This window comes from Hesperophylax consimilis, chromosome 1, assembly GCF_061612785.1.
Source record: "Hesperophylax consimilis isolate HC1 chromosome 1, BYU_Hcon_1.0, whole genome shotgun sequence".
NCBI classification, from domain to species: Eukaryota; Metazoa; Arthropoda; class Insecta; order Trichoptera; family Limnephilidae; genus Hesperophylax; species Hesperophylax consimilis.
This window is the reverse complement of record NC_142836.1, coordinates 48,693,715-48,713,699: the sequence shown is the minus strand read 5'-3', so window position 1 is coordinate 48,713,699 and position 19,985 is coordinate 48,693,715. Positions and strand designations below refer to the sequence as shown.

The 19,985-nt window shown below is 33.9% G+C and overlaps 1 protein-coding gene across 3 annotated transcripts in view; it reads left to right on the top strand.

Moving 5' to 3' along the window:
* The window catches only part of Stacl (SH3 and cysteine-rich domain-containing protein), a 350,766-nt gene that overhangs the window by 207,700 nt on the left and 123,081 nt on the right, over positions 1-19,985 (top strand). For all 3 annotated transcript variants that reach the window (XM_089634833.1, XM_089634823.1, XM_089634843.1), the window contains exon 5: positions 11,580-11,688. In XM_089634833.1, the coding sequence (XP_089490959.1) occupies positions 11,580-11,688 (109 nt within the window). The remainder of the gene's footprint in view (positions 1-11,579; positions 11,689-19,985) is intronic.

Sequence of the window (19,985 nt, the reverse complement as noted above, 5' to 3'; positions counted from 1 at the left end):
CGTAGTGACGATCCACCGAGAGGAGCACTGATTTATATTATTCCCTAATAAACCTTACTTTGCGTGTAGCGGGTATGCTACGGAGTGTCGGAACATCCCTCTGGCCGTAGTGACGATCCACCGAAAGGAGCACTGATTTATATTATTCCCTAATAAACCTTACTTTGCGTGTAGCGGGTATGCTACGGAGTGTTGGAACATCCCTCTGGCCGTAGTGACGATCCACCGAAAGGAGCACTGATTTATATTATTCCCTAATAAACCTTACTTTGCGTGTAGCGGGTATGCTACGGAGTGTCGAAACCCTAGTGACGATCATAGTGAACCATAGTGTCTGACCATAGTGACGATCCACTGAAAAGAGCACTGATTTATATTATTTCCTAGTAAACCTATATGCATGTAGCGGGTACTCTACGGAGTGTCGGAACATCCCTCTGACCATAGTGACAATCCACTAAAGGGAGCAATGATTCATTTTATTTTATTTTTAGTTTCCGTCGTAGATTGTTTTAAGAAAAACCATTATTTTTTATATTAACTCCACACAGGGGGCCCTGAGTAAATTAACCTCCCTGGGAACTTATGTCATCAATTTAAAAGCATCATCAAAGTAATCGACGAATATTTCAAAAATTGGTATAAATTTTATAAATTTAATATCGATTTAACAGTGGTGCACCGTCGGAAGACAACACAGTTCAGGAAAAGATGATCATTTTAGTTGCTTCAATTGAAGCAGATCTTATTCTAAAGTTACCGGAAACATAGTATACAAGGAAAACATTTCAATTCCACCTAGATCCAAAGTAAGTTTGGCAGTTCAACGGCTATTAATGGATTGGATAAGTAAATAAATGGTCTGCTGGCTAGAACTACAGTCTACAGTCTATACAACTACTTCGAGCTTAGGCAGAACCTCCTAGGATAATAAAATTATAATACATGACCATTGAAATGTTGTACACCAGGTGACATCACCGCTAGCAGTAATTATTAAACAGGAATTCGGCGCTTTTCTCCTTCTTAAGAGATCAAGTAGCATTCGGTACACATCATTTTGAATGTATATACCTAAAAAATTTTCGTTTGAACAATACAAATGTAGCCAAGTTTCTACGTAGAGATAACTTTTTTAAAACAGATAAAAAATACTGTCAAAAACTACGGTATTTGAATTATTCTTTATAGTAAAAAAAAAATGAATAAAATTACGAAATTTACAACATTTTTATGTTGACGAATAAATTTCCTACAAGATATAAAATGTGCCATTCTGATTTGCCGCCAAAATGAGAACCTTTGACAAGACAAAAAATGAATATGGCGTTAGTGACGTCACGCCGACCAACGTCAGTGACAGCCGTCTTACAAGCCAGTAGCTTTTCCTACACAGTTTGAACCGTTTTGAAATATGCGGTATTTGATCGTATTTAAAATCAATTATTATTAGTGAAAATATTCAAATTATACATTTTTAGTACGATAATCATAATCATAAAATAAACTATAAATCTTTCATATATTAATAACGGGACCTACCCGTAGTTTGTGAAAATTATTTATGAATATGTAAACACGACTTTTACACTTATTTAATAATATTTTTGGGTTTACTGCACAAATAATGAGATCCAAAATTATTGAACACTAAGCACTCCTTATCGGTCTCGTGTTCCCTATTCTGCTGACTCTTTGTTAAACATATTTTCGGGGATGTTCCAATCTCTGTGATATTTGAGTAAACGTTCAAAACAAAAGCGCGTCTCGTATTGTTTGCATCAATGGCATGTCCCAACTCCACCGGGGCTATTCGAAATATCAATCCACTTCTGTAAACATCCAAGTTCCTTGAACTCAGCGATCCATATCGTGTTATCGTATTCCCTCCACTGACAAGCAAAGCCATGCACGATCAGTATTAGCAGTGGTTCGATTAGGGACCTCGATAGCTACATCATATCGCACATCGCAGTCCTAAAACAACAGACACAAGCCAAAATATCATACTTTGATTTAATCGCTTCTAAAGGTTTCAACTTCCTCTTTGAGTTTGTTTCATCGTGGAATAAGACCAAACTTGTATGGTGAGTGTAATATTTATTTATATATTCACGTTTTAAAGGCTTTTTCATTTGTACATTTTTATGTTTAAGTTGTTGAGGTATACAATAATAAGTGTATAGAACCTACATAACATACGAACGATATAAGCAGGAACAATACATACAACAATAGGATAGTTATTCAAGGAAGTTGTACAAAATGGTTTAATAAGTGTACATAATAACAATAGTACAAAATAAGTACTTAAGGTACTATAAAAGTAAATACAGAGCAATATGTAGTAACTTTGTTGATACTTATAAAAATAAATAGGAACAGATTGTTGTAAATCCTGTTGTGTTCAGCAAACCTTTATTACGCCAGATTGCTACATAAAAGCGATCAAAGGTGCACATGAAAAAATATAAAATATTTATTATAAGGGGGTTTTAATGTTTTATATTTTAGAGAAAACAATAATGGATGCATTTCTTTGTAATTCTATATTCAACAAAATTTTATTTTCATAAAAACGGTTATAGTTTTTCTTTATCTAGCTTCCTAATATGTATAAATAAATACCTCGGAATGCATTTCAGTCATAATCCACGTAATGTAATGAATTGACAGTAAAATCTGTGTTCCTTTATTAATTTGTGCTAGTAACGTTTAACCCATTAGCGCCCGCGGAAATCATATGGTGTTGTTACTTTTGTCGTCGCCATCTTGTAACATCTGGTAGCAGGTATGTTTTGATTGGTCCCATCAGCTTACCAGAGGTATTTGAAGACATTTGACTTAACGGGGAGTTCATTTTTGAGGCAAGCGAAGTATGAACGAGAGTTTTTACAATTTTACATTTGTTTGAATTATCTTGTAAATCTTTTGGTTAGAGTGAGTTTAAAATTGGAAAAAAATATTATTTTTATTTTTTGGAATAACTTACTTCTTACTCGCTCTACTCTACTCCTACTGAGCAAGGGTCCTGGGTTCAGAGAAAAATGAAGACAATATTGGTAGTTTTTATTCGAAGGATACAGTTAAATATGACCGAAGGAGATAGGGTCCCATTAACTTGGTGGCAAGGCAAGTATCCTGAGTTCGACTCTTAGATGTGACCGTATCCTTTTCTGATTTTTCTGTTTCAGATTTTCAGAAAACTATACCATATTTTCTAAAACTCAAACATCACAAAAATACATATTACACTCCTAATGTGTAGAATATCACTAACTCATATTTCATTTCATTCAAGAAGGGTGTGATTAAAACAGCAATCCTAAAATTACCCATAAAAAGAACCTGGTATATCTTATCGGTGGAAACCAAACTAATTAAGTGTATCAATAAAAAGTTGTACTAACATTATCGGGTATCCACCTTGGTTGGAAGGAGACTCTTATCATCTGATGTCTACCTCTGTTGCAAGAGGACTCTTAAAGTCTTAACATCGGCTGTCCACATCGGTTGGAAGAGGACTCTAAGCATCAGATGTCCACTTAGATTGAAAGAGGACTCTCATCGTCAGATGTCCACTTTAGTTACAAAAGGATCGTCGGAGGTCATTTGGAAGAGGACTATCATCATTAGATGTCCACCTCGGTTAGAAGGGGAATCTCACCATCAGATGTCTATCTAGGTTGCAAGAGGACTCTCATCGTCGGATGTCTACCTTTGTTACAAGTGAACTCTCATCATCGGATGTCCACCTCAGTTGGAAGAGGACTCTCAGCATCGGATGTGCAGTTAGTTTGGAAGAAGACTCTCGTTGTCGAATGTCCACTTCAGTTAGAAGAGGACTCTAATCATTAGATATCTATTTTTGTCGCAAGTAGACTTGTCATCGGATGTCCACCTAAGTTGAAAGAGGACTCTAATCATCAGATCTCTATCTTTGTTGCAAGAGGACTCTTAACATCTGCTGTCCACCTCTGTTGGAAGAGGACTCTCAGCATCGGATGTCCAGTTAGTTTGGAAGAGGACTCTCGTTGTCGAATGTCCACCTCAGTTAGAAGAGGACTCTAATCATTAGATATCTATTTTTGTCGCAAGTAGACTTGTCATCGGATGTCCACCTAAGTTGAAAGAGGACTCTAATCATCAGATCTCTATCTTTGTTGCAAGAGGACTCTTAACATCTGCTGTCCACCTCTATTGGAAGAGGACTCTCGGCATCGGATGTCCAGTTAGTTTGGAAGAGGACTCTCGTTGTCGAATGTCCACCTCATTTAGAAGAGGACTTTAATCATTAGATGTCTATTTTTATTGTAAGTAGACTCTCGTCATCGGATGTCCACTCAGTTGGAAGAGGACTCTAATCATCAGATCTTTATCTTTGTTGCAAGAGGACTCTTAACATCTGCTGTCCACCTCTGTTGGAAGAGGACTCTCAGCATCGGATGTCCGGTTAGTTTGGAAGAGGACTCTCGTTGTCGAATGTCCACCTCAGTTAGAAGAGGACTCTAATCATTAGATATCTATTTTTGTCGCAAGTAGACTTGTCATCGGATGTCCACCTAAGTTGAAAGAGGACTCTAATCATCAGATCTCTATCTTTGTTGCAAGAGGACTCTTAACATCTGCTGTCCACCTCTGTTGGAAGAGGACTCTCGGCATCGGATGTCCAGTTAGTTTGGAAGAGGACTCTCGTTGTCGAATGTCCACCTCATTTAGAAGAGGACTTTAATCATTAGATGTCTATTTTTATTGTAAGTAGACTCTCGTCATCGGATGTCCACTCAGTTGGAAGAGGACTCTAATCATCAGATCTTTATCTTTGTTGCAAGAGGACTCTTAACATCTGCTGTCCACCTCTGTTGGAAGAGGACTCTCAGCATCGGATTTCCAGTTAGTTTGGAAGAGGACTCTCGTTGTCGAATGTCCACCTCAGTTAGAAGAGGACTCTAATCATTAGATATCTATTTTTGTCGCAAGTAGACTTGTCATCGGATGTCCACCTAAGTTGAAAGAGGACTCTAATCATCAGATCTCTATCTTTGTTGCAAGAGGACTCTTAACATCTGCTGTCCACCTCTGTTGGAAGAGGACTCTCGGCATCGGATGTCCAGTTAGTTTGGAAGAGGACTCTCGTTGTCGAATGTCCACCTCATTTAGAAGAGGACTTTAATCATTAGATGTCTATTTTTATTGTAAGTAGACTCTCGTCATCGGATGTCCACTCAGTTGGAAGAGGACTCTAATCATCAGATCTTTATCTTTGTTGCAAGAGGACTCTTAACATCTGCTGTCCACCTCTGTTGGAAGAGGACTCTCAGCATCGGATGTCCGGTTAGTTTGGAAGAGGACTCTCGTTGTCGAATGTCCACCTCAGTTAGAAGAGGACTCTAATCATTAGATATCTATTTTTGTCGCAAGTAGACTCGTCATCGGATGTCCACCTAAGTTGAAAGAGGACTCTAATCTACTATTTCTACCTTGATTGAAAGAGGACTCTCACTGTTGGATGTCCACCATGGTTGGAAGATAACTCTCGTCCTCGGTTGGATGCAAAAAGAATAATCGAAATCGATGACATTTGAGATAGTTTCTTTAATTTTAATAATATTAAAGAAACTATCTATTTATACTTTTGTTTATAAAAATACTAGTTCTTTGATGGTGAGTTCCCTTAAACCTTACCCCTGGAGAGCGTACTGGTTACTTAGGTAAAGAACATGTATTACCCCTGCAAAGGGTGCTGGTTACGTAGTTACAGAACATGTATTACCCCTTCAGAGCTTTCTGGTTACTTAGTTACAGAAAATATATTACCCCTGGAGAGCGTACTGGTTACTTAGGTAAAGAACATGTATTACCCCTGCAAAGCGTGCTAGTTAAGTAGTTGAGAACATGTATTACCCCTGCAGATCTTGCTGGTTACTTAGTTACAGAACATGTATTAATAATTAGTAAAATACTTAGTTTATTATTATAAACTAAGTATTTTTAATATTAATAAATATGTGATCAACTGAATACCGCTCTTCTTTTAAAATGTACAGAAAGTAAATGTATCTCAAACCTTGAGTTACTTGGAATTGTGACAACGATTTACAACGTTTTAATATGTGTTCAATGTATAAATGTCAAATAAAACCTATTTTAAATAAGGTGCAAGTTTTATTAATTTTTTGTATCCCATGTTATTTTTCAATTTCCTAGAATAATTTTAAAGAAGGTGCAAGGTTTATTAATTTCATTGTACCCCCTGTTATTTTTCAATTTTCTGCAATAATTTTAAATAAGGTGCAAGCTTTATTTATTTCATTGTATCCCATGTTATATTTCAATTTCCTATTGCTGTTATGGGCGTGCTTTTCGTGATTGCTTACCAACTTTGTCGTCCATTGTGCCCATTCTCCAAATAGTTTTTGTGCGATTCACGTATCAATCAATCCTGTAGCACAGAACTTGTATGATTCCTCAAAAACCAATTAGTTTGATTGTGGTCCCGTGATAAAGTTATTAATTGATCAATTGAAATGTCCTTTGACAAAGGCTTATGGGGGAGTGAAATTGGTTTGCATTTTGATGACGTGGATAATTTTTCACTCTAAAAATATAATGTTTTTACGACCCGCAAATAAATTGCTGTTCCATTTTAAATCCTCAAAGGGTGTAGTGTTCAGCTATTGTTCATGTTAAAACTCTGTTTACCAAATAAAGTAATTTAAATGCTTATTTCGAATTATTAACGGGTGTAGAAAAATTCGGCGTTTGTAAAATTTTCGTCTGGCGAAAACATTGTACTATGATTTTTTATCTTTATTTCCGTTGTAAACAGACTTTATATTTGACAGTGTTGAAATTTTTATATAATTGAATAACAAAATTTAAAACAAAAAAAATACACCGCAAAATAATAAAAACAGTTCTGATAAAGTACTTAATAGAATAATAAAAAAAAGTGTTTAAGAGTGTTTTTTTAAATAATTCCTAGGTTTATTTTTAAATGTGGAATGGGTATCAAGAACCACAATAAGAGGAAGTGATGTTATTCACTTCAAACTGTTGAAAGAAAAAAGAGGGTAATGTGATGAAATAATTCAATAAAATAATTTTAATATTTTTTGGTTGCACGTATTTTCCTTCGATGGTTATTTTTTGGAATGTTCGTGGTAAACACATCTATGTCTGTGCTTACTCTTTTTTTTATATGAAACCGCACAAGAGTCCCAACTGCTCCGAACCGTCTGGACAGAGTGAGACTATGGCTTCCCCAATTGGGGTATGTTGTGAGGCTGAAGGTAATGAGGAGAGAAAGGAGACGGGGAAAGGAGGGTGGGGAAGTACCGGGCTATTTAGATTTGGTCACCGAAAAGATCCAAATAAATTTCAAGTAATCCGTTTCAATTCTGGATTGTTGTCTAACACCAGGGCGAAAGGCGAAACTGAGTGTATCTTTCACTTTAAAATATATAAAATTTATTTTTTCAAGTCGGGATTTGAATTCGGGTGCTAAAGCTCATGCTTATCAAATTATTAGTATTGCTTTTTGAAATATTAAATGTGTCCGGAGATCCCGGAACTCCTGGAAAAGGACATCTGAATTGAATATTTTGTAATAAGTACGGGCCATCAATAAAAGTGTGAATTATGTTACAAAGCATTCGGTCTCTAACATCTCGGCGTTGATCAATGAAACATCATTTCGCATGAGATAACAAACGTATTTCAAAAACAATACGAGTATTAAATTAAGGATAACCATATTTTCATGCAAATCGTTGTTTGGGATGTTTCTTGATTACTTGGAAAGATATTTGTGATAAAAATAAATGCCACCGACAGAAATCAAACCCGCAGCCTTCTGACTTTCGGTAATGTGCACTAGCCACCATGCTACGTCGGCTTATTTTAAACCCTCTAAATAATTTATTAAATATTATTATTTTTTTTTTCTTCATATGAAGCGGTTACTTTGTGATGTGACATTATAATTTAAAATTAAACAGTAACTTTGTAAACATTATAATAATACTGCCCTGGCAGTATTATACTGCCCTGATGAGGCTACGGTTGTAGCGAAACCCAGTCGGCATTAAGTATTTACCCATAAGTGATGTTTACAAAGTTACTGTTTAATTTTAAAATATTATTTTATTGAACAATTATTGTTTTTTAGATTTTTCAATTCGTTGGCGGCATTTATTATTTGTATGGGTGTTTCAGGCTAGTATTTGCTTATAATATTTTTTTATCCTTTGTGCTTTGTATAAAAACCTTGTCTTGTGAACATCAGCTTAACTTTAAAGAAATAAAAAATAAAATCCATTTTAGAAGCTGTTTTTTTCTATCTTCCTGTGTGACGTAGAAACGTGATCAAAAGAGTAGCAAAAAATAAACTTTTAAAAGTGTTTGCGACGAATGCCGTGAATTCCCATTCTTCCTTTTCCAATTTTACTTTCACTACATTCCCCAGATGGGGATACCAGAACTCCGCACTCAGTTGTGCAGTATCACACATTTTATTTGTGTTTTACACAGCCGGTGAATTATTAATCACACACCCTTTAGACTTAGACCTGAGAAGAGTTCGTGGAAAAAAAACTTATTTATGTCAAATCTCAATGGTTAAAACAAACCGGCTAATAGAAAACTACTTATACCATCTAACTTAAGCTACTATCAATACTAGACGCTTACCAGAACGAGAAACGACTTAGTTATTTTTTCTGTCATATAATTGGCAGGTTATTCCGATCACAACGAATGTCCAGTGTTCACTGTTCAGACATTAAGAGAATGTGCTCCGTTGACGCATTTAAACATACAATAGTTGTGTACTATTATTTGCTTTCTGCTAGAATATCGGTTGCCAAAAATACTGCCGATGGTTTTTATCGACGCGAGGGAACCTGAAACCAGATCCAATAAATTATTTTCCCGGCGTATTTATAGGCGAAGAGCTATGATTAAATTCTTACGACAAAGCACAGAACGGGATGCAGCGCAACAACAAGTATTAATTATGCATAGCATAGCATTTCATCGCATGAGTAATTTGATCAATTATAAATTAATTTATTTGTCGTCTAGTAGTCCGACTTCACACGCTGTTAATATTATATTATTGTGGTCTTCGTGGTAGCCGTTTTTCAGTAAATGTGTTTTTCAGTTTAAGTTCATTCGCAGCAATTTTTTTAAACGTGTAAATTTTAAATTTAAATGCTCCTCTCGAGAAAAAATGTTTACTTGATATACACTTTAATAGAAAAAATTCAACTCGAGACAAAAACCTATTGATCCTTTACTCTCCATTATCTCTGTGCCCAGCTTATAAGTTCACACTGAGCGCGCGGGAGGAACTATCTCCTAGAGATAAAATTAATCTATTTCGAGAAGAGATTCAAATATATCCTCAGATCATTCTTCCATCGCTGTTCAATTATTTGTAAAATGGAGATTAATTTTCTAGAGTGGGTAACTATATCAAATGGTTTTTTTTTTCAATTCAGAAACCGTTGAATACTTTTGATAGCATCATTTCACGCTTGTGATACTAAAATAGGGCCACTAATGGTATCAGCATTACCATTATCTTTTAATCATTAAATCATTAAATTTTTCGTTATGGTATATACTGAAATAGGGCCACTAATGGTATCAGCTATCTTTTTTGTCGCAAAAGATTTTTCAACATGTCGGAAGAAGATCCATAGAAAGTTTTAATAGTTCCATTCAGCGCCCTTGAGGTGATTTTGCACAAAAACGGCGCTATACAAGTCATCCAATTATTATTATAACAATAAATAAGGAAATAAGCTAATGAACAGAATGTCAAAATATTCAATACCATTCCACGTGCATCGCTTTCGTATTGTAAAAAAGCAACAGCATTTTATTGAAATTGATCTTTTTCGACAGAGAAGTTGAAATTATCAGTTAAATTAATATTTAAAAAAAAATAAAAATAAAATTTATTAAAACACAAATAACATTGTTTACATCACTTTATTTCGCTTCAAAATCTCAAACATCGAAATAAAGTGATGTAAACAATGTTATTTGTGTTTTAATAAAAAATAAATAATGCCATCACAAAGTGAAAAGCAGTTAGAAGAAGTTTTCTTCGAAAAATTAATATTTAAAAATATATATATATTTCTTACTAATATGGTTTGCTCCCGTTTAAGATGTATTCCATAATCGGGTAATAGGTACCACAATTTGTAAGGCCACAGGTTCTGAAAAAACAAATTTTGTATTGTTTACAAGTTTAATTTCCAGAACTCCTTTTTAGTTTATCTATTAGGTATTCAATCATACATATTTATCGCTCGTGTGATCTTGCGATTTTTTTTGGCGCGAAAGAGTTAAGAAGAACCGCTGCTTTTTCATACCAAACCAAAGGTAGGATTTGAGGACCAAAGTACTTAACCAAACTAATTAATTATTTTTTTTAATGAAAATGAATGGCAAATATTTAGTACGGATATGCGTCACTTTATTTATTTAGATTGGAAATTTTTGGTAATCAAAGAATTCAATTTTTCATCATTTTACATAAAAAATTAAAATATATGTGTTAATGGTAATTATTAAAAAAATAATATTGCCCAACCTACTATGCAAACATAATGAAACAGAAACACGTTTTCGACGTTTTTGGGTCGAAATTGTAAATTTATGTATGACAAATTTGTGTTCCAACGTAAAGGGGTGGTTTGTAATTTAAATGTTTTTCAAAGATTTATATATTATAAATAAGTAGACTAAAAGTACTTTTTAAATAATTTTCATTTACTCACTAATTTCCAAGATTGCTTCTAAAATTGTGAAAAATGGTTTCTTTAATGTTATATATTATATAATTTGAAACACAAACAAATTAAGTAGTACATTTTCGTAGTAGATATGTGCCATACCTTTGGAATAAAAAGAAATATTTTCAGTTTGAGTGAAGTATTTTGGCCTCAAAATCCAAATTAAAGTTTTTTACGAAAAATTCCGCTAAGCCGTTCCTTTTAAGCGGCTTCTTATGCAGTCAACTCATCAAGTTCCTCAGCCATGACAATTGCCAGCTTCCGATTCTAAGCTTTCACTCAATCTTTCCGTTTATATTAAGTTCAGTTGATTCTTAAAATAGAGTGAAGCTTTTTTCTTTTAACATGGTGAGAAAAATTTCCCTTTTTCGCTCTAACAAAACCCGCACCTGCAAATAGAAATCTACAGGATAACATATCCAAATCATTCTCCTTCTCGGCTTTTCCCTCGTCTTCAATGTTCACTCTTGTTCTCGCGTATCTGGAATCTGTTTGAAAATTGAGGCGACTCCGTTAAATCTTTAAAGGGCCTCTTTATCTTGTTCTCTTGTGTTCGGAGTACTTTGAAACTGGAGTGTTATTGGAATCTTTAGTCTTTTGTGACCACTGTGCTGTAATGAGTGTACTGTGCATTAAATACAGTATATACAAATAGAAAGACGACTCAATGGTGGAAAGCGCAATTTTTTTACATTACATCCTTAGATAACCATATATTTTTATTTTTGCTTCAATATTATTTAATAATATTCGTATGTTTTGTTTCAGTATCTGACTTCACCTCCCAACTATCCCAGATGTACGAGCAGCAAGCTGGGGAGCTACAGATGCTGGTGGCCAACTATAGAAAGAAGAATAGCGAACTGAGAAAAGAACGGTAACTATATATAAAAATTATCTATTTTGGTTTTCTAAGGCCTACAATCTGTATTATTCAGCTTTATACACCGAGATATAAACATTAAAATATAGCAAAACTTTAAAACTAAGAAGGTTTTCAAATCATTAAGCTATTTCCATTTCTGATGTATTTTGTCGAAAAATTTATATTTGGTTTCTCAAATCATTTTAAATCTGCGAACTGCAAAGTTCAGTCGATTTTGGTATAAATACAAACATTTAAGCACTATTTTAAGCCAAAAACAAAAAGAATAAAAAAGAATGAAGGAATGAACAGAACAAACTTTTTGCAATGAAATATCAGTTTTCAGTAAAAAGCCATTTCCTCTTGATGCTGTAATCCATTAGCTGATATGTGAATAGAGCCGATCGCGTGTTCACTTCACTTCAAGAGTCAATTAGAAACAAGGTATCTTCCCGCGATACAGTAAATACCACATATCCCCACCACCAGAAATCACTTTATATTAATGTGATTTATTTTTGGGGTATTATTATGTTTTACCATTTTTAGCCAACGTTTCGAACAGTATTACAGTGTCCATCAGCAGGGCAGATGTATAATCATGTAAAATTACACAACTGCCCTGATGATAGACATTGTAATACTTTTCGAAACTTTGACTAAAGGGGGTAGCGCAACGCGGCGTGATTCCCCAAAAATACATCACTGTAATTATTTTGGCCGTGAAAATCTCAAATCGTGTCTACGAGCTACTCGTACATTAATAATCGGCAGTATAAATATTCTTAAACGAAGTTTTTAAAAAAATATTTTCTTTTTAGAAAACTAATAATTATTTTTCTGAAAATTTAATAGTATTAATATATCTAAACGAAACATGAAACAGAACAAGACACAGACAAATTTAAAAGATAACAGTCTGAACTGGGAATAGAGCTCAAGATGTCTGTTCACCTGAACAACTTCTTTTTTTTTATAGAAAGACAAACATTACGAATAACCTGACCATATTTGAAAATCTCCTACTACCACAGTAATTTTCTTAATCGGTACAGATCACACTTACAGAAAATATCTACGAACGAACTTTAAAAAACATACTGGTATTTAAATCTGTACTAAACAATAATAAAAAAATGGACTCAAATTCATTATTGTAAGGATTTTGCGTATGTAGAATAACCAAATGGAACTGTGGAAGTCAATTGTGTAATGAATGTATTTGTGCACATTGTTAGATAAATGACCAATAAATAACCTCTTTAGTATCTGCTGAACAGATATTACACCCTGTTAACACAAATTAACATCAGCTGTGGTCACTATTTGCACAAATTGCTTTGTAGAAACAATAGAATTAATTAAAATTATAATTTGAAGTCGTGTACTTAAATGAATAGAAAGCTTTAGTATTAACATGGGTAATTCATTTCATTCTAAAACTGCAGCATTGTCACAGGTAAAACGAAAGCACTGTATATAAAGTTTTTTTTTTACTTTTTTTTCCTTCGTTTTACATTCTAAAAAAATGTGACAAGCATTTATAAGCGTCATTAAAACATTAATGCATTTTCCCTTTCAAAAAATCATTGTTGGGCCAATTTTAAATGTTTGACAATAACAAGGTGTATTCAAAAGATAGTATCAATCTTCATCACTAATTCATTACTTTACATCGGTACTAGCGTCTGCAAATACATCGAAAAGTATCTCCTTTGTGAGAGACCACAGTACAAAGTCAAACTGAAGTGATATTAGTAACTAGACCTGAGTAGTTTCCAAATGCTATTTGTGTTCTTCTCCACCACTTCAATATTGAAGACCCCGCATTCAGAATTTCTAGCGAAATATGGTACATTTCCCCTGAACAAGTTTTTAAGCTCTTTAACGAGTACATGATATTTTTGAAGATAATCTCTGTACATTTGCCGAATCGAAAAAAAGTAATTTATACGAAACTCCTTCGATAGAAAAAAATCGCGAAGTTAGCTCCGAAATTATGAAAAAACACACCTGGCATTTAATAAGTAGGAAAAAATCACATTTTTTTTAAATTGAATTGAATTGAATAAAAACATTTTTGTTGCTTAATTAAATATTTTCTCCTACGCTTAATAATTCTAATCGGATTTCTTTATGTTAGCCCGCTCCCTCAAACATTTATATTTACACATCTCCCTTTCAAGCCATCTTCTTTTCACACTCTCATTGCGCCTAAAACGTTCATCAAATACTACATTGACAAATCTCCTCACTTATACTCAAGTGTTATTTTTTGATAAGGTTTGCCAATCCGATACACCAAAAGCCAATAAATTAGCAGAAAATATTTAAATTTTGAAAATTAGTGTTTTAAAACACTATAAATATTACACAGGCACTTAACCACAATCTCTAATTTAATAGAATTGATTTGACTGGATTAGGTCAGGGTGGTCCATATTTGAACTTTAGTGAAACTGAATTTACACTATTATTAGTTACTCATTGCGTTATGTAATTCGTCTTTCAGGCTTTTCTAAAGCTTGGTCATTGATGATTTCGGCTTACCTGATTCCGGTGTACGTTCGGAAACAACCCAACCTCACAATGTAATCCTCGCTTTATTTCCCGTTTCCGCCCTCCCAGGGGATGCCGGTTATATTCCCGGCACGTCGGACAGATTAACCGGATCTCCCTGAACCCAATGCACACCCACTTACGACCTGAACCCGCGCCCATGCCTTGCGTTATATGCCAATCAATCCTCCATGATCTACTGGAAACCCACTGTGGATTTCCTACAATTTCCACTAATTCTAATGAAATAAAAGTCTTCGGTAAAAGTTTTTAAAATAAACCGTATTGTTATATTTAAAAACATCAATTTAATTTATTTTTGTGGCAAAATATCCGTTTAAATGTTGCTGGTATGTGTTTATCCCTACCCAATATTTGATTGACTTACCTTTCGGTGCTAATCGAAATAGAATATTGACACTTTAGTGTTCTTACAGGTAGCAAAATGTTATTTTTAAAACCTAGGTATGTGCTATTATTATAGGCTACATAATTGGCTGAGTGTAACGAAGTCCTGTTTTAACTCGACCATTTGGCATTTCATCTGCACGGAGAAAACTTACTGATATGAAATAGTGTTGATTGCTTAAAACTTCTGTCAAATTATTCGTTTTTCTGTTAAAAATGGGACTGGAGGCCTATAACAAATGAATTGACAAATTTTATAACGAACTATCAGTAAAGCACGAATATGTTATAAGGAAGGTGCAACACGAGTTCTTCGGAAAAATAATAGTTTAGCGTCTCGTTCATAACACAAGTGGAGCAAAAGTAATGCCACAGTGTGAATGGGTCATAATTCAGGCGAATGGCGTCAAATTTCATTGTGCTTTGAGATATATACTACAGACAGATAGAGAATTAGTTGACAACCAGCAATGCGATACACACCTAAAGAACGCGATATTATTGTTTGACCAATTTCCGGTCTGTTGTTTTAACCCAGCGTGAATTTCGTCGTCGTTTTAAGCGTTTGACTGAGCGTCTCGGGCAAACCTTCAAATAAACTTTTCGTGAAAACAGAGCCCTTTTTTAATTCCTAACAAAATGCTCTTTGCCCCACCTGCGTACCTGTTAGGGATGTTTTGTTTTAGCTGTTTAATTACAGGCTTGATCTTTTCATATTATATACCGTTCATCACCATTCAGCTAAAGGCTGAGTTAACTAATGATACAGTTACAGAATAGAGTATTGACCCAATGTGACAGATGCATGTAACATCAGATGTCAGAGTAAATAGAGATGGAGGACGTCACTGATTGACCATCTCTACTTGATTGACCATCTCTATTTACAGCGTTCATCACCATTCAGCTAAAGGCTGAGTTAGCTAATGATACAGTTACAGAATAGAGTATTGACCCAATGTGACAGATGCATGTAACATCAGATGTCAGAGTAAATAGAGATGGAGGACGTCACTGATTGACCATCTCTACTTGATTGACCATCTCTATTTACAGCGTTCATCACCATTCAGCTAAAGGCTGAGTTAGCTAATGATACAGTTACAGAATAGAGTATTGACCCAATGTGACAGATGCATGTAACATCAGATGTCAGAGTAAATAGAGATGGAGGACGTCACTGATTGACCATCTCTACTTGATTGACCATCTCTATTTACAGCGTTCATCACCATTCAGCTAAAGGCTGAGTTAGCTAATGATACAGTTACAGAATAGAGTATTGACCCAATGTGACAGATGCATGTAACATCAGATGTCAGAGTAAATAGAGATGGAGGACGTCACTGATTGACCATCTCTACTTGATTGACCATCTCTATTTACAGCGTTCATCACCATTCAGCTAAAGGCTGAGTTAGCTAATGATACAGTTACAGAATAGAGTATTGACCCAATGTGACAGATGCATGTAACATCAGATGTCAGAGTAAATAGAGATGGAGGACGTCACTGATTGACCATCTCTACTTGATTGACCATCTCTATTTACAGCGTTCATCACCATTCAGCTAAAGGCTGAGTTAGCTAATGATACAGTTACAGAATAGAGTATTGACCCAATGTGACAGATGCATGTAACATCAGATGTCAGAGTAAATAGAGATGGAGGACGTCACTGATTGACCATCTCTACTTGATTGACCATCTCTATTTACAGCGTTCATCACCATTCAGCTAAAGGCTGAGTTAGCTAATGATACAGTTACAGAATAGAGTATTGACCCAATGTGACAGATGCATGTAACATCAGATGTCAGAGTAAATAGAGATGGAGGACGTCACTGATTGACCATCTCTACTTGATTGACCATCTCTATTTACAGCGTTCATCACCATTCAGCTAAAGGCTGAGTTAGCTAATGATACAGTTACAGAATAGAGTATTGACCCAATGTGACAGATGCATGTAACATCAGATGTCAGAGTAAATAGAGATGGAGGACGTCACTGATTGACCATCTCTACTTGATTGACCATCTCTATTTACAGCGTTCATCACCATTCAGCTAAAGGCTGAGTTAGCTAATGATACTGTTACAGAATAGAGTATTGACCCAATGTGACAGATGCATGTAACATCAGATGTCAGAGTAAATAGAGATGGAGGACGTCACTGATTGAAGGACGATAACATGCACGAGTAACTTGTTGATGGATGAACGGATCAATTCAATTGTTGTCTTTAAATGTAGAATGAAATACTAGTGTTTTAATTTAGATGTACCATACATCCATTTGATTACGTAAACAATATAATAAGATTTTTTTATTTTCGTTACATTTAAAATTTTTAATTGGGTACTATTTCTGTACAAAGTATAGTAGTTTAATCACAGTCCCCCTTGGGATTCTTTTTCCGAAGCGGACTGTCTGTAGGTAGTTTTGTTGAAGTTAGATCATGATTTCCTCATCTTCATGTTTGTAGATTCTATCATCTTCGTGTTTGTTAACTAGGTATGTTTGTTGATTTCCACATCTTCATGGTTGTGTTTGTGTTACTTCATAATTTTTATGAATTCCACATCTTCATGATTACTTCTCATGTTTTTAAGGGTTTTTTTTAAACTTGTTTACGAGTAAGGCATTATGTAAAATTGTGTAGCTTGGAAATAATCGTTTTTTTTTTTTGCTATGAACTTGTTTTTTCTACCTCGCTTCGTCTGATATTTCAATAATATTTTGTCATATTAAAAGTTATTAAATACAGGAAACAAATAATTTGAAATTATATTTTTGACTGATTAATTGAAATTGTAAAAATGTTTACGTACATTACCCCTTACATTTACATTTGAAATAGAATTTGTTACGGAATTTTCACACCAGAGCTCATCGTTCTTTGTGTTTTGGTACTCAGGTACATAAAAAATTCTATTCTTATTTTTGCACATTGAATATTGTTGACATTACAAGGTTTTGCTAGGTAATATTTTTTCGTATGACAACCGGTTCATTTTCCGAAGGCATTATTTCACCAGCCGGGACTTTTTTAAAACGACCATATTTTTAACAAACAATTTGAAGTATTAATTAAACAATAAATTGGAAGTACGCGACCAACGTTATGACTAAGCTTTAAGGAGCCCTATATTTTTCAAAATGCCACAACTTTGTTGATATACATGTAAAAAAATAGAAATAAAAATATTATTATTCACTTCTCCAATCATTGCAAAATCACTGTGCGGTGTCATTTTCATTAAATAATAAAATAAATTACTTTGTTTACAACGCTGTATAATAAAACATATCAACATGTTCAAAACCAATGCTTTCTTTATCTAGTTTTATGAATACCAATTTTTAGTATACGTTAAATATCCTGGTGAAAAAATATTGTTTTTAAAACTTGTTGATAATTTGTATTTAAAGAGCGGTGTAAACTAAGTTGAGTCACTTTAATTAATTTTTATTATTATTCAGCTTTTTCCTCTATAAAACATTTATTTCGTATATGAAAATCATAGAACGTAGTGCTTATTCGTGTACACGATTCATTTAAGTCATATAGCTGAATGTAACCCGTAAACACAATACACCTTTCCATGGATTCTCATCACCTTAAATAATACGTTTCCCATCAATCTAGGCAATATTTCATTAATAGATGGTTAGGGTAACGTTAAGCGCCCAAGATTCTTCAATAAAGGATACATTTATCACACTTAATGGAAATGCTATGTAACTTAACAGCCAAATTTTCAGCTTTCATTTAAATAACAAAAGTTTGGAAAGCGCGTCTAATGCTTTTTAATGTTTAATGATCCTAAAACTTTAAGCATTAATATTCTATTCTAAAAAGGAAATCGGACAAACTTTTGTTTCTTTTAGATTAAGTGCTTTATTATTCAGTAAATTAACTAGAGTTCTGCATATAAATTGATGCTTGCTTTAGATTTTCTGCAGAGCCGGCGTCATTGGGTTAAAATTTTAATCATTGGCAGAAATCCGTTTTCTGAAGCAGTAAAAATGTTATGTACACAACATAGTTTTTCTGTCTGAAATATGAAGATCAGATCAATCGTTTTTAGTTTGTTTCGTGGTGGCCTGCCTGTACTATTGGTTCGCGATGGGTTTGATTTGTTCTGTTCCAATGTTATAATATAATTATGTTTCTTGACTACCTTAATCCCTTGACTGCAGAAACGGGTTATCCGTTTGATAGATTCCCCTATCATTACAAACGGATTACAATATTTAGAACACAGGCGTCAAGTAGATATGCTGTCCTTGTACTACCGGAAGGTGTTCATGCCTTTTTCTCCTCAAAAAGACCCTCCACACAGCATTCCCGAGTATTCTTAAACTCCTGTCTGGAGTTCATGTTATTTAAATAAACACCAGTATTTATTCAAAAAGGATCGACATCAAGTTTTTTAACAACACTTTATCCTGACGAAGAAACCATTGGTTTTTAAACATGTCGAAACTTTTTTACTATGGTGTTGTTCAAAAAAGTATTTATTTTATTTAAATTAAAATGACCCAAGAAAGTGATTAGCAAAAAACAACAAACATCAAAAACAAAAATTAACTCGAAATAAATGAAAACAGAATCAAAATTACAAATAAAAATGTTTTTTTAATCCCCAAATGAACACAAAACAAATGCAAACACACTGCAGTTTCATTGGACCTCGTACTTTCAATCTTTTACCGAAAAATATTCAAGTGATTACTAAACTTCCTCAATATTTAAAATTAATTTGAAATTTTTTAATTTAATTTGTATCAATTTATGTTTTTCATAAAATATTCACCATATATTACACTAAACACTTATAACTTCACTTTACACTATTGTAAACGCTTTTTATACAAACCGTTTAGACAAAATGTAATCTTGTTTTAGTTTTATATGCATACAGTCTGTTTATTTCTAGGTATAATAATATAATAACTTAAATATATTACCCACGCACAGGCAGCGTCTTAGTGGGTTCCCATTATTCGTATTGATTTATATAATATTGTATGTATTAATGTAAAAATTGGGGAAAATAAGGGAATTAAATGTATAAATATATATTAACCGTAGATTCATCAAGGCTGTACATATGAACAAAAACAATATTATTTAATTAATCTGATAGATTCGGTGCTGGTTTTCAGCAGCCTGCCAAAAGTAAATATAAAATGAAACCGTAAGAGTCGAGCCAGATGACTTTATGGATTTAACTCCGAAAGGTCACGTTACGTCTGTTTAAAGTAAATTAAAAGTTATCCCATCCTCGGATGTGACCTGAAGGGCGCTAAACAAATTATTTTGTGTACAAGAG